Below are 15,568 nucleotides of genomic sequence, written 5' to 3' on the forward strand. Positions count from 1 at the left end.
AAATGTCCGTGTCCTCAGGGGAGTGTTGGAAATGGTAAAGGATGGGAAAGCAATTCAGAACAGTGTACCTGATGCCCACATAGCATTTTTTGGGTGCCCATCCCTGGAGACACTCCAGTCCAGCTTAGATGGAGCCCTGGGCAGCTGAGCTGTTGCGGGGCAGCCCTGCCCACGATGAGGGGTTGGGGAATGGTGTGCTTTGAGGTCCCTTCAAAACCAAGCCATTCTGTGATTCCGTATCAACTTTGTTTCTTTTCCCCAGTTAAGGCAGAAAACAAAATTGCATAGCTCTATTCCTGTAAACAGTATGGACTTTGAATGACTCCTATGATCTGAATACAGGGTTTTACAGGTTCAACTAGTTTCTCATTTTGCTTTTCGCTCTTGTGATGACAAATATTTCTCTTATTTAAATTATCAAGTGTAAAACTTGTGGATTGCCATAGCCCACAGAGGCCTGAACATCAGTCATTTCTCCTGTTTTGCGTAAGAGGTAACGGCCTTATGTTGTGCCAGGGAAGGTTCAGGTTGGCTGTTAGGAAAAATTTCTTCTCAGAGTGGCACAGGCTGCACAGGGAGGTGGTGGAGTCACCATCCCTGGAGGCGTTCCAGAACTGTGTGGGTGTGGCACTGAGGGACACGATCAGTGGGTATGGTGGTGGTAGGTTGGACTAGATCTTACTTTTACACAAACCGAACGAGTTAGAGAGGTACGTCTCTGTACCAAAGCCCTCTGAAGACTGTCAGAGAGCAGCCCGAACCGCAGCTCCGCCGCCGCCGCCGCAGCGCCAACACCACACAGCGCCGCCCTGAGGCAGCTGCGCCACCAACAGCCGCTGTCAGCAGGCGGCGCAGGCGCAGTGAGAAGGCGCAGCGCGAAGCCCCGCCCCTGGAAGCGCCGTGAGCCTTGCGGCGTTCCGTAGCGGCAGCCACGATGGCGGCGCAGAAGATAAACGAGGCCCTTGAGCACATCGCAAAAGCGGAGAAATAGTGAGCGGGGATGGGGTTGGGGCGGCTGGCGGGAAGAAGCGGGCGAGGCGGTTGTCACCTCAGCGATCTGGGCTCCTTTCTTTCCCGCCAGGCTGGTGCGGGAGGAGTGCCGTGGGCTGCCCGTGATCCCTCCGTGGCTGTGGGCTCGTAGCTGCCGGCGACGTGACTTGGACGGGAAAGGGAGGGCAGCGGGCGGCCGGGGCTGCTGGGGCGGGCAGTGGGGGTTATGGCCTGTCTGAGGCGGGGCTTTTGGGGTCTGTTTGCTTTAGATGGCCTCAGACACCTGTACGGGCGCTTTACTTAGAAGACCTAACGTCTGCGTGTGTCAATTGGTAGGGAGCATCAAGCTGTAGGGTCCAGAAGGCAGGCTGCTTCAGGATAGTAGTGTGTGCCAGGTGCCTTCCTCACGTTACCTGAGCAGAATGCCTTTTGGTGGAATCTATTTTAAGCTTGTCCTGAAAAGAGTTTGAAATAAAACAGGCAGTGCACAAACTGTGTGCAGCTTTAAGGCCTGTGTATTTTATCTCAGTACCTTTCCTGAGAAAGCCCCGTCCCTGGAGGTGTTGGTTGGATGGGGCCCTGGGCAGCCTTCCCTAATATTAAATGTCAATGTTGGTGGCCCTGCCTGTGGTAAGGCGATTGGAGATGTGTGATCCTTGAGGTCTCTTCCAACTCGTCCTTTCTGATTCTTTCAGACTTTCTGTGATGAAAAGCAGTGCAATAGGAATGGTTGCCTTAGAGCTGTATGCTGTGGCTTTTGCCTAAGTGAGATGATAGCTGCTAGTATGCAGTGTATACAAAATTGCTTTTTTCAAACTAAGCACGTCATGCATCTTAAGTGTCTGCCTGTATCAATGGGCTCTGAAGTTGTAGTTTTGTATGTATGCGTGTATGGGAACTACTGAGTCACGGCCTGAACCTCTGATTGATCACCTGAGGCAAGCCATGAGTCAGCCAGAGGAGCACAGGTGAAGGCAATTCACCTGTGCTGCTGGAAGACCTATTTAAGAGCTGGCTACCGGAGGGGAAGGACCTCTTCTGGAGATCACCTCTCTTGGTGTTTTGTGGTGAGCCAAGCTGAAGGGTAAGCTCTTCCACTTATTCTCTTTTTGTGATCGTTGTCTACTTTGCCTAACTCTCTTGATTATATTGAAACTATAACATCTTGATATCTATTAATTATACTGTGATTATAACATCTTGATATCTATTGATTATTCAATGCGTAGATTTTTTTTAAATGAGGAAAGTGTGATTCTGAAGTCAGCGTTGATGACTCACATATTCTGATTCGCATGGAACCACAGAGTGGCCTATGTTGGAAAGAACCTCAAAGCCCATTAAGTTTCAACCCCTTGCCGTGGGCAGGGCTGCCACCCACCATCTTAGCTGCCCAGGGCTCTGTATTTATGTATGTGTGGGAGCAGTTAGTGTCATAAGCTGCTATAGGCATATCAGAAAAAATCCCTGAGGTTTTGCACTTGTGGGTAAGTTTGTTCAGTTGTGTACAAACCAGAGAGTCTGATGATTCTCAGGTGAAAGTATTTTTCTTTCCTTGACTTCACATTGTTGAGGATCTGAGCTGGTGATGATGTTATAGGGACTGAAGCAGAAGCATGTTATTGCAGGGCATGTAGCTGTGGGAGGTCATTGTAGTGCTTTATACAAGTCCAAACAATGCTGCCATTTATTTTTGCAGTTGTGATTCCACCATGGTATTGGCACAAGGGTAATTACTCTCTTTCAGAGAGCTGTCTGAAGTTTTAAATCTATGTGAAGTACTTCAAAGGTGAAACATAAGTGTTACTCATTTTTAATAGTCCTTTCTTCTTGCATTTTAGCTTGAAAACTGGATTCTTAAAATGGAAACCAGATTATGATAGTGCAGCTACTGAATACGGAAAGGCAGGTATGTGTGACTGTAAATATGGGCACATGTTTTATGGTTTCAAAATACTCTTTAAGCTTAATCCCCAGTAATATTTTACTTAGTTTTAGTATATTACTGTATAAGTACAACTGTTGTGAAGACTAAAGTAAGGAGGAAAATAAATGTTATTAGTATTTCTAGTAGCACTGTAAAATCTCAAATTGTACTTGGGTTTACAGCTTATATGTTGGATCTTACTACATATCACAACAGTAAAGCTTTCCTCTTTTCACTTGCCAACCCCCAAATTATATGATCTTCCCTAACAACAAAAATTTTAGCTGTTCTTAAAACTTCGCTTTTTTGCCATTGTTTGAAAATTGTTTGACCTAAGAGAGTTTCAGTAAAGTAGAGGCATTGTTAGTTTGTGGTGTTTTTTTTTTTTTTTCCTGTGGATACAGTAAGATTTCTGCTTCACCAGTGTGACATCTTTCCTGCTATAGGTGTCACACTGAATATAAAACCGTGATTTTTTTTTTCTTGTAAACTTTGTTCTTTCTGTTAATAGTAATTTATATGTATGTGTACCTTTTTTTTCCTCTATGGTTTCCTGCTGCCAGACATGCCGACTCATTTGTTTAACAGTGAATGAAAAAATGAAAAAAAAAATGAATGAAACAAAAGTGAATGAAAAAATGGAGAAGTTTGAAGAGCAACTGAAGCATTTACAAATAGAAATTTATTTTCAGTCCTGCTTCAATGTTCTTTGTGCTCTGAATTGGTTACGTTGAGGGAGTTATTACTAGTTTGTTTTGTCAATGGTATGCTTCTTTTGCTGCTCTACTGGTTTTTTACAAACTGTACTGATTACGGAATCACAGAACCACAGGGGCTGGAAGGGACCTCTGAAGAACACCCAGCCCAGCCCCCTGCTAAAGCAGATTCCCTACAATAGTTTGCACAGGAAAGTGCCCAGGTGGGTCTTGAATATCTCCAGAAAAGGAGACTCCGCAACCTCTCTGGGCAGCTTGTTCCAGTGCTCTGTCACCCTCAAAATACAGAAGTTTTTTCTCTTGTTTTGATGGGACTTCCTGTGTTCCTGTGCCTGTTGCCTCTTGTCCTATCATTGGGTACCAATAAGGTGGCTAATAAAGTTAATGCTGTGGTGGGATTCTCTGGCTACAATTTAGCAAGCCATTCAATTTGTCTAAAATGCCTGTTTGCATCTTTGAACGATTGAATATTTTAGTAGATGAGGTTAAAAAAATAAAGGCGAATTGTAAATGAGAACTTCGTTTGGTTTCTTGCAGCTGTTGCCTTTAAGAATGCCAAGCAGTTTGACCAGGCAAGGGAAGCCTGTTTACGAGAAGCTGAAGCACATGAAAACAACAAAGCGTATCTTTTCATTACTTCTGTTTTCTAAGAAGTTATTCGTTATTTAGAGTGGGGTAATAGGTAGAAAATATATTAAATATCTTTGTTCAAATTGTCAGTCTAAGAACGTTCTCTTTTAGAAGACTTTTTGTGCTGTGAATGGGAAAGCTAAAGAACTCTTGATTAGAACATCTGTTCTGAATATCTTACAATCATAGAACTGTTTAATTTAGGAGGGGGGGGGGACCCTTAAGGGTCACCTAGTCCAACTCCCCTGCAGTGAACAGGGACACCTACAGCAGACCAGGTTGCTCACAGCCCTGCCCAGCCTGGCTTTTCTCCAGTTATGGGGCATCCACCACCTCTGTGGACAACCTGTTTCAATGCCTTACCACCCTTACTGTGAAAGATTTCTTCCTTATATCCAGTCTAAATATCTCATTTTTGAGTGTGAAACCACTTTCCCTTGTCCTATCACAGCAGACCCAGCAAGAGAGTCTGTCCCCCTTCTTCTTACAGCCCCTCTGTATATACTGAAAGGCTGCTCTCAGATCTCCCTGGAGCCTTCTCTTGTCCAGGCTGAACAGCCCCAGCTCTCTCAGCCTGTCCTCATAGGAGGGTTATTCCATTCCATGGGTCATTTTTGTGGCCATCCTCTGTGCTCTCCAGCAGCACTATGTCTGTCGTGTACTGAGGACTCCACACCTGGATGCAGTACTCCAGGTGAGGTCTCACCAGTGCAGAGTAGAGGTGCCTGAAAAGCTTAGATACTTCATCATAAATTTATATACGCACTTTTAAGTATCTGTGGATGGTTAGTATTAACTAAATACAGCTGACATTATTACAATGCTTTGTGGCAACATTCAGTAACCAGGGAGCATATTTTAAATAAATGTGCATTTTTACAACTTTGCAGTTATCCTTTAATATTTTGCATTTATTTTGTCCTTAGGTGCTACTTTTTTTATACTTTGCCTAAAATCTTAGCAGGTTCTATTTGCATTTCTGGGATTCTTTGCTTTGAAACCAATAGTTCTATAAGATCTTATATGCTATTGATGTTTCTCCTTTATGGCATTCGTCCTTGACTTGACAACGTTACTTTCAGTCTCTTTCATGCTGCCAAGTAAGTATGGATGTACTGAGTAATCTGGTGTGTTTTTTTTTTTTTTAATTTTTTTTAAACTTACAGTACAAGCATGAGCTGTCATTTTGGTCTCTAGTAAGTGACTCAGTTCAAGTGATTTCACCATTTCAAAATTAGTTTAATGAAAGCATGGGCAAGGAAAGTCTAAAAACCTGCAATGTCTCTCTGAAGAAATAACTATTTTGACAATCTTTCATAGCTTTTTGTATCAAGTGCTTTTTCTTAGATAAACTTTTTATAAATTTGACATTCTGCACTGTTTTGCTTATGTAGAAATGTAAATAAAGATACTTCAAAACAAGTGGGTGATGACAAATAATCTAAATGTTGTCTGTGGGTCAGATGATGGGAATAGATTTTTGTGTGGGAGAGCAGTGATTGTGTGGTTGAAATACTTCATTTGTGAAAGATAATTGTACGCATGTATTATCTCATAAAATTGAAGCACTCAAAACCTCTTCAGTTTGTTAAATATTAACAGTGAAGTGGTAGCTGATGCAGGTTAACTTCTGCTGTATAGTTACAGCTTGCTGAAATACACAATATCTAAATTGTAAACTTTTTCTCCGCAGAGCTTATGAACAAGCTGGCATGATGCTAAAGGTATTTTCATTACTAGTTTTTAACTTAAAAGTTCTCCATGATATTTTATATATATATGCAAGCAAGTTGCATATGGCAGTGATGTTCTACTGTTGACTTGTAGTCCCCGCCAATGCCCTCACGTAGTTTAGGGAAACTCTTTTTAATTGGAAACATTTTTTTTGTTGTTGTTTTCTTTTGAAGAAGGAGAGGTGAGGGCCTCACATCAGAGGTAACTGAAGAGTGGTACTTCTGCTGTAAGGTACCAAATTCTTGCCTTACATTGGGAAGGAACTAATTACTACTTACGTGAGCAGTGGATTGAAGCAAGAGAAATAAAAGCTCATTCTAGCTCTGTTATGGTGTTTTCACTATTGACCAAATACTGTTTATTTGTTTTTTAATCTGATATTATATCAGTAGAAGAAAATTCTGAAAAGAGGACTGGGAGAATCAAGGATCTCACTGGAAGAGGATTATGTTAATCTTTTAATTTCTGAAAGAAAAATAAGTGTCTGGCAGTTTGAAGCTGCAGTATAACAAGGCAGTCTTGTTTTGCCTGTTTGCTCCAGTAGTGCTGGTTTCATAGGATGGTGGAATTAACATTTTGCTTGAGGTATTTATGTGGAAGAAAAAGATTTTCTTTTCTACCTACTTGACATAGGGTAGGTTATATGTCACCAGAATGCTTAAATGTATGTTCCTTAGATGCTGTCTAGCTGCTAGTTAAATTAGGTTTTAAAGATGGGAAGATTTAAATCAAAGACTGAAAAAACAGGAATTATTGTTTCTGGTTATATCAGAGTTTACATAGGAAATGACCTGGTTAGTCTGACTCACTTTGGATGTGAGAAGGTTGCCTGTTAGTTCCCCTCTCTATGGTTATTCAAAAGAATGTAAAGAATTACCAGACTCACTGCTAAACTTGTTCTTTGCAAATGTGTGATAATACAGAAGGTGCATTTCTGTACTATTGTGTTTTGTTACCGTTTTCCTGTAAGCTGAAATGGCATATATGGTGTTAGAGTTGTTCATAAGCACAGTTCCTGACAGTGCTGTCTTCTGACTGTCTTTGCAGGAGATGCAGAGGCTCCCTGAAGCTGTTCAGCTGATAGAGAAAGCCAGCATGATGTACCTGGAGAATGGGACACCAGATACAGCTGCCATTGCACTGGAACGGGCTGGGAAGTAAGCTTATAGTATTGGTGGCCAGAATGAATGTGGGGCAGAGGTATCTCCTTGCTTTTTCTTCCCTGCCTCTTTGATGCTTTCATCTGAGAAATGACTTATTTTTATTACAGATTAATAGAAAATGTGAGCCCAGAGAAAGCTGTACAGCTGTATCAGCAAGCAGCATCAGTGTTTGAAGTAAGCTTTGCTTGTTTTTGTTTTTCTTTTTTTTTTTTTTTTTTCCAGCAGATAATTTTGCCAGAAGGTAAACCAGCTTGAATTTATTGGTGTTTAGGGTCAGCTGTAATGCTAATAAAATGTCTGAGGCTGGCTTCTAAGTTGTTTTATTGATATTATGATAAAGTCTGTTCTTTTCTCATTTTGGGACTTGACCAAATGTGAGTTTTATATGTTGTCAAGTTTTTTTGCCTCTTGTTGGGCAGTCAAGTGGGTGGGGAATATGGCTGTTCCCCAGTCCTTTGGCTTAGAAGAGTTTGAAATCCTTGAAGGCACAGGAAGAGTTTGCTTAAAATTCAACCCATCCCTTGAGCCATTTCATGACTGTCTCTGACATACTTCCCTACAGGCATTTGACATATATTACTGGATTGATAAGTTTGCATTGATGCTCCTTTGCTCTCTAGGTCCATACAGAAGCTGAGTGTGGGACTTTGGTGCACCAATACTCTTTGTGTTTCCACTGAGTATGTGAACTGTTGGTATAGCAGAACAGTTGGTCTGAGTTGCAGACAGCGTAGGTTAAGGTCTAATAATCCTGTGCAAATGAAATACGATCATGTGAATTCTTTTTGCTCTTCTCTAGAATGAAGAACGTTTACGGCAAGCATTAGAAATGTTAGGGAAAGCATCAAGACTTCTAGTCCGAGGACGCAGGTATCACTTCTGTAGATTTGTTTACATGTGTTTGAATCTGTATTTCAAAGGGCAGTTCCATTGTTCTTTTATCTTGTTGCTGGGTTTATATACCATTATTTACATCTGTCTTTGAGACAAAATTCAAAATAAATAAGATTGAGGTTTCTGTGGGATGTAATAGACTGTCATATTCAGGAATCATCTATTTTTTGCTCTGAGATAGAGGAATGTGAGCTGTAAGGCTTTGTTTCCTCTTTATTAGTTAATACATCTTTAAAGGGCATATATGAGATTCACTGGTTATTAAAGAAGTTCAGGAGTTATTTTTCAGGCACTTATTTGTAGAAAGTACTTGGAAATCTTTCGTAGCTGTGGAATATAAAACAGGGCAATTAATCTGTTAGCAGCAGTCTGATCCCAGACTGAGAATGTGCCTTGGATTTTCCGTGGCATCTTATTTGAAGCATAGATTTTTATCACCAGACCTGTGGTTGAGCTTAGACTTGCTTTACTAAAGCATATCATTCCTTTATGTAATTGTCTGCATCTGTTTGACTGTTTTCAAGAAAATTTATTTTGCAGTGATAGTTAGAAAGATCTACTGCTGATTTTATGTTGCTTTTTATTAAGGAAAACTCGCGTGTGTATTAAACAGCTCACTGTGAGCATTGGGTTCATTATGCTTGTTTCCTGGCACTGATACTCCTTGTTTTTGTTTCAATTTAGATTGGATGAGGCTGCGTTGTCCCTTCAAAAGGAGAAAAGCATTTATAAGGAAATTGAAAATTATCCAACGTGCTATAAGGTAAAAGTCTAAATGATAATTTCTGGTAGGGTATTTCAAAGTTTGCTGAACTAACATAAGGTAGTGGCTGAATTCTGTCTGACATCACGTACCTCTTGATTCAGAGAGATGTTGCTTGCTAGGTAATGAGAATGTGTGGCTGTTCATGCTTCCTTATCCTCTTGTTTTTCACTGCTGTAATGTTGATAGGATGCTGTTTATCTGTGGAAGCTGTCAAAAACACTGCACTGTAATGATTTCTGGACTCGCCTTCAAATTAATTTGAATAAGCCCAGTTTTCTCTTCTGGAGTGTGAGTTAATTTATTTTGAAACTGGAGAGTGAGAATCATGGATGTTTTTGTATTTTTTTTTTCCATAGGATTGTCTTTTGGTCTGCATTTACCTTGATGTTATTTAATTAGGATTCTTAGTAGAAATAGTTACTTTGGGTCCTAAATAAGAATTTTTGATCGTCTGTTTTGAGTTTTTAATCAACATGACTTGGTCATGCTTTTTTCCTTATGTGATTTGCTGCACAAGTTTGATGCAACAGTTCATTACAATGTTGGAGGAGGTAATCTATTTCGTGCTAGCTGAAGATCTGGCTTACTACTTTATCATAGTGTGGTTCCAACTTTCTTGTTCAATTTTAGAATCAAATTATTCTATTTTTTTGTTTTTTTCCCCCTGTGTTTCTTGTTTGTTTTGTTTAGAAAACTATTGCTCAAGTCTTAGTTCATCTTCACAGAAATGATTATGTTGCTGCAGAAAGGTGTGTGAGGGAAAGCTACAGGTAAGTCTGCCTAATATTTTATAAATCTAAGCTGAATGTTTCATTAATGTAGATTTATTATGCAGTGGGCTGGAATGGGCTGCCCAGGGAGGTGGTGGAGTCACTGACCCTGGAGGTGTTCCAGGAAGGTTTGGATGTTGTGTTGAGGGACATGGTTTAGTGAGAGCTATTGGTGATGGTTGGACTGGATGATCTTGAAGGTCTTTTCCAACCTAATTTATTCTGCGAAAGACCAATGGAAGCCTTCTCTGATAATAAATTTTAAGCTTCTGTTTACTTGAAGTACAGTGGCATTGTCTGTTAAGTAGCCAGCTGTCAGGAATCTTTTTCACTTTCACTAGTAGGTTCAGCAGTAATTACCATGTGGTACTTCCTAACGAACATAAAATAAAGTTAGTCATAAGGAAGCACTTCAGTGCAACAGATGAAATGAGATTTAAATTAAAAGTTCTTTCTGATTTTCCTTGTGAAAAACTGAGCGAAATACTGTTGTGGTTAGAATTCTTCTGTACATCTCTTTCAAATGGAGCTGAAGCAGGCTACCTGTTGTAAACAAATAGTTGGGATTAAAAATGAGGATTTCTGGGTGTTCTAACTGATTTATTATAATTATTATTAAAATCTTTTTGTCTTGTTGAAGCCCTTAAAAAGTTGTAATTTTAACTTTCCATTTGAGAATGGAAATGTGCAATGCAGTCTTAACACTCATTAGTGGCATCCTAGTACAATCATTGGAACTGTGTAGTATGGTGGTTAGATTGAGGAAAACATTCATCTAAAGGTTTGTTAAAGAAAAGTGTGTAGTGTGTGAGTTACTGCATTTCTGGTTATGCTGATGTAAGAGATCTTGCTCTTGTCATATGTTGAAAGAAAAGCAAGTTTTTCTTTTTGTGTTTTTTTTTCTTTAACAGTTGTCTTAACTGAAAGATGATTTAGGAAGTAGGAACTGATCCATTTTAATAGAGGAAATTGAAGAAAGTAGTCCTTATACATCCAAGAGAAATGTCTGGTGTCAAGTCTGGATTAATGTTTAGCCACAGACTCCAGAGGCTTTCATGCAGGTCTCTGTTTCAGCTTTCATTAGGACTTCAGTCACAAAATACTGAAACATAACATTTTTACTTAAACTGTGTTTGAAGTGAAGTGACTTGAACACATATTAATTAAATCATTTTTTTTTTTTTTTTTTTTTTTTTAGAAGTAAGTTTTTGAAGATCTGTCTTGAAACATCTTGGTCATATTTACTATGTCTTTAATTTCTGCTTTAGATAAAAACTCATTACGTTTTTTTCTGCATATAAGTTGGAAGAAAAGCTTATTGACTTTTCAGTAAAAACAGGAAAATTCTAATGCTCTATTCTTGGCTTGACTATGATTGTGGTCTGTTTGTCAGCAAACTAGTATTGCTGAAAGTTGAAGCTTATGGGTATGATCTGTGTTCCAGGAAAAATCAAAATGGTTTTGTTTTGTGGAGTAAGTAGTCCATCAGATTCTCATCAGCTGCCTTCTCTTCTGCTATTAATCAACATCCTGTAAAAATAGAACACCTGAGCACCAAGTAGATTGCTGGAATGTCCTAAATGAACTGTTAATTTCCTTCAGTATACCAGGATTTAATGGAAGTGAAGACTGTGCAGCACTAGAGCAACTTCTGGAAGGGTATGATCAGCAAGATCAAGATCAAGTTTCTGAAGTCTGTAACTTGCCTCTCTTCAAATACATGGACAATGATGTGAGTAGCTTTTGCTTCTTCATTTTAAGAAAGGCTTTTGTCCATTATAGGAAAACAAGGAGAGCAGGATCTGTGTATTTTTTGTGACTTGCTTGGTAATTTTGCCTTGTGAACTTTTTTTTTTTTACTTTACTGCCTGACTTCTGTAAAGTTCCACACCACTGTTGCATTCTGATGGTGAGAAGGCTTAGATGAACTAACAGTTTGTTATCAGTCTGCGGAGTCTAAGTAATTGACCAAAACACTGTTTGCTTTTAATTGGTTCTTCATAGTGCCAGAAGTTTGTTTTATCTCAGAAATACCAATCTGCTGCCCTGTGTGCATAAGCATTACAAAATGAATGTGGTGACTTTGGATGTTTTTTTTCAATGCTTATTCTCCAGCAAATCATCAATTAGTGAAATTTTTTCCATTTTAAGAAAGAAGTCCATATGTTTTTTTTTTTAATGATTGCACTTAAAGCTAGCAAGCCGAAAGTATAAGGATAGGAAAGCCATAAAATAAAGGGGATATCCATCCATGCAGAACTTTGTAATGGTAGTGACTAATTTTATTACATTGAACGTACTAATTCTACTAAAAAAACATTTGCAAGAACTACTAGTATAACCCATACCTAGGTAACATATGCAGAGCTACACACTGAAAACATTCTGGTGTTTTTCTTTGTTTCAAAAAGATTGAATGTCTGTAGCTATAGAATCCAAAACCCAATTGAAGGGGACTTTGGGCAGTTTAGTCCAGTGGAAGGTGACCCTCTTGCCGTGACAGAAGAGTTCAAACTGGATGCCCTTTAAGTTCCTTTCCAACCCAAACCATTTTATCATTCTATAATGGTTCTGTGATACTGTAGCCAAACTTTCCTGTTACGCTTAATATTGATAGTCTCATCTCCCATTTTTCAAAGTCTTTCAGTGGACAAAATAAAAAATTGAACGCTGAGGTTAGTTATCCTAAGCTTGATTATTCTCATTATTATTCTAAGCTGGAAAATGTACTCTGAAATCAGCAATCTGTTTTCTGTACTGAATATAATAGTACAGAAAGTAAACTTGTACTTTTATTATTAGTATGCCAAGCTTGGTCTTACCTTGGTGGTCCCAGGAGGTGGAATCAAGAAGAAATCTCCAAATGCTACACAGGACAAAACAAGAGGACCAGCCACAGTGGGCTCTCATGCTGATGAGGAAGAGGATGAATATTCTGGTGGACTGTGCTAGCTACAGACCTATGTTATGTTACATATCTAACCTATTTGTGATGCTGAGCATATCCAAAGGTACCAGATTTACCAGAGCTTCATTGCAATTGTGATATGGGAATGCTAATGTTAACTGGGCAGCTTTTGGCTACAAAAAAAAAGGAGAAAAAGCATGATTATACCTATCATCTTGTAACATCTTTGAATTTCATTTCTTATCTAGTAGGAACATTTGCAGTGCTCTGCCTTCCATTGATTGGGGGAAAAAATGGAGGGAGATTTTTAGTAAAAGCACAGTTTAAAAAGAAACCAAAATTCTGAAGAGAAGCACAGGGTAAGGAGAACAACACAAAATCTCAAATACTGGATTTCAATAGCTGACACTTCTTTGGTACCAATAATGTTTGTGAGTTTTTTCCAAAGTTGAATATAAGGTTATTTGTCTGGATATTCATTTCCTGTAATGTTATTTAAGGAATACTGGCAGACGTATTTTCCACTTGTATAATCACTAAGAGGAGCATTCAGTTAACAAATATTCCCCACAGTGGAATATGTATTTTATTTTTTTTTTTAGTATCCTAAATTTAGCAAGTAATATCCATGTGATTGTAGAAAATACTAAACCAGTTAATATGGAGCAGTTTCACAAGCTTGAATATATAGACGCACACGTTTCACGTCAAGAAAATAATTGACCTAAGTTTTTCAAAATAAGTTTGTGCACAGTGTTTGTGATGTACACATTAGGAATGGATGGCATTGGCAACTTTTCTAGCACTGTTTCTGACAAATGTAATTAAAAAAAAAAAATGGAGGTAGCAGGTAATGTGCATTGATTATAAAGCTCTGGAGACAATGTTTAGCAAAAACTTAGGTGGAATGTTTCAGTAGTATGATCAAGCTTAGTGTTTCAGGTGTTCATTTGCTAGCTAATAATCTCATCTGTAAATATTTTCCTTTTTTCAAAGCATAGAACAGATTTTTACAAATGGCAATCCTCAAAATAGCTGGAAGTTCAAAATAACCATATTTTAGAGCATCTCCATTTTAATTTGATTACAAATTGCTGTCTTCTGCAAACTTCTTTATTGTCCACATTCACTTGACCACTTTATGCTTAAATATTGACAACTGCAGAAGTTGCATCTGCGGTCCTTTTTTTCTTTCAGAAGAACCTTTTCAAGACCTGCACTAAATTGATGTCCAAAGCTCAGTAAGCAGTAGACCGCAGTATTAAGTGTTGTTACAGTTTGTGCCACATTAAGGAATTGGGTGTCTTCAAAAATATTGAGCATTTCAGATGTAATTGTGATGAAGGTAGACTTTGAGGGCTAATACTTTGGGGTGGATAGCACTCAGTGCGGTGGGTGCATGAGTGACAGCGTGATTGCGGGCATGGCTGCTGTTAAAGTCATTACTCAGTTTAGTGGATCGGTTTTGTCTCAGTGTAATGTAGTAAGCTTTGATTATTTTTTTTTAAACTGTTTGAGGGCTTTTTAAAGCTGCTTACCTTTGTTCTGTACTGTCTGACAGCTAAATTTCCATTGTTATTAAGGATATATATAGAAATTTTTGTATGTCTATAGAGTATCTTAAATGAGATTTTAGGAAGTGAATTACTTTTTTTTTTTTTTTTTCTTTCTCAGAATGATTACTAGTATGCAAAAAAGGTGGTTTTGAAGACTTTTCCTGAAACTGTTCTTTCACCATTGAGGAGGCTGGAGTGATGTGCTCCAGCTTCTGCTTTCTGGATTTGTTCAGGAAGGGTCACCATGCACTTTTTATGGGGAGTTTTTATGATTTTTTTTTTTTTTTTTAAAAGCACATATAGAAGCACTGGGAACACTAACTTTCTTCAAGCTTTTCCTGCTGCTTCCAATTCTGAAATTAGTTTTGTTGAATGGTCCCAAGGAGTCTACTTCTTTGTGTGTGCATTTACATATATCTGAGAAGGCATACAAGCAGTTTTGTATACTGTAGAAGAACTTGCAGACGTTATTTGCTTTAGTGCCTGCAACACTAATGGATCCTTACAAATAAAATTTATGAATTAGCATGCTTTTCATGTTGGGGGGATAAAAAAAAAAAAAAGCAAGACTATTTTCCCCACTCCCTCAGCTTTTTTCTTTTTAGTCTGTGCCAAGTGTGGAAAATCTGGAACAAAAGTAGCTTGTACTAAACATGTTCAGCTGCCGTTGAAATTGAAGGGGCTTCTTTGGATCTTAGGAGTGGAATCTTAATCTTTGATTGCAATGTTGCTGCAAAGACCAAATCTGCAGAAATGAAAGTGTCTGAAAATAAGATGGTCTATTTTATATAACTTACTCTCCTATTTTAGGCAATGAAAGTGTGATAGGAATGTTATCTACCTTTTAGTAAATGTTTAACTGTAGAAGATGCTGTCTGTATATTATGTGTAAGTGTTTCTATCTTTCAAAGCAATTTGCACACTTCTGTAAATACCATTTAAGTGATTTGAAGTGAAAATATACCATTTAAAATAAGAAGGTTTCTAAAAATAACGTTGGTTGTGAGAAAAATTATATTTGCATGAAGACTGGGCAATGATCAGTGTAATGTATATAAAATTAGATGCTTTCTAAATTATCTGTAACTTATGACTCAGTATGCCCAATTGCAGTGTGAAACCTGTGCTTCATTTGTTTCTTTCCAAGGTCTGTGGTGTATTAGATTATTAAGTGTTTGTAACAGTTCTACAGATGCTGCCTCTGAGAAGGGGCTGTGTTTCACCAACATGAAAAATAAAACTTGAAACTGATATTTGTGCTAACTTTCCTGTTGTTGGTCAGGTCCTCCCAAACACCTCCATTTGAAAATGAAGTCTGTTTTGTAATCCCAAGCAGATTTTGTGGCCATTTGTCTGTGATTTTTGTTGCAAGGTATTGCAGGTCTAATATCACAGAATGGTCAGGATTGGAAGGGAGCTCAAGGATCATGAATCTCCAACCCCCCTGCCTGCCACATGCAGGTCCACCAACCTCCCCATTTCATACTAGACCAGGCTACCCAGGGCCCGATCTA

At 38.7% G+C, this 15,568-nt stretch overlaps 1 protein-coding gene across 1 annotated transcript; it reads left to right on the plus strand.

Annotated features, from left to right (window-relative positions):
- The first annotated feature begins 904 nt into the window (after positions 1-904).
- NAPG (NSF attachment protein gamma) lies at positions 905-15,305 on the plus strand. The gene is made up of 12 exons (XM_042808586.1): positions 905-990; positions 2,832-2,899; positions 4,171-4,255; positions 5,346-5,363; positions 5,957-5,987; positions 7,045-7,154; positions 7,268-7,334; positions 7,960-8,030; positions 8,739-8,817; positions 9,511-9,590; positions 11,193-11,322; positions 12,393-15,305. The coding sequence occupies exons 1-12, from the start codon at positions 935-937 to the stop codon at positions 12,540-12,542; spliced, it is 945 nt and encodes a 314-aa protein (XP_042664520.1). The 5' UTR covers positions 905-934; the 3' UTR covers positions 12,543-15,305.
- Positions 15,306-15,568: the final 263 nt, after the last annotated feature.

This window comes from Centrocercus urophasianus, unplaced genomic scaffold (assembly GCF_019232065.1).
Source record: "Centrocercus urophasianus isolate 14NV4802_14NV808 unplaced genomic scaffold, USGS_Curo_1.0 seq_11, whole genome shotgun sequence".
NCBI lineage: Eukaryota > Metazoa > Chordata > Aves > Galliformes > Phasianidae > Centrocercus > Centrocercus urophasianus.

Bases quoted from the DNA above. Each gene is read 5' to 3' on its own strand.
- NAPG (XM_042808586.1), top strand. From the start codon at position 935: ATGGCGGCGCAGAAGATAAACGAGGCCCTTGAGCACATCGCAAAAGCG. The intron at 7,335-7,959 runs GTAAGCTTTGCT...GCTCTTCTCTAG, and splicing joins AAGCAGCATCAGTGTTTGAA to AATGAAGAACGTTTACGGCA. The intron at 8,818-9,510 runs GTAAAAGTCTAA...TGTTTTGTTTAG, and splicing joins ATTATCCAACGTGCTATAAG to AAAACTATTGCTCAAGTCTT.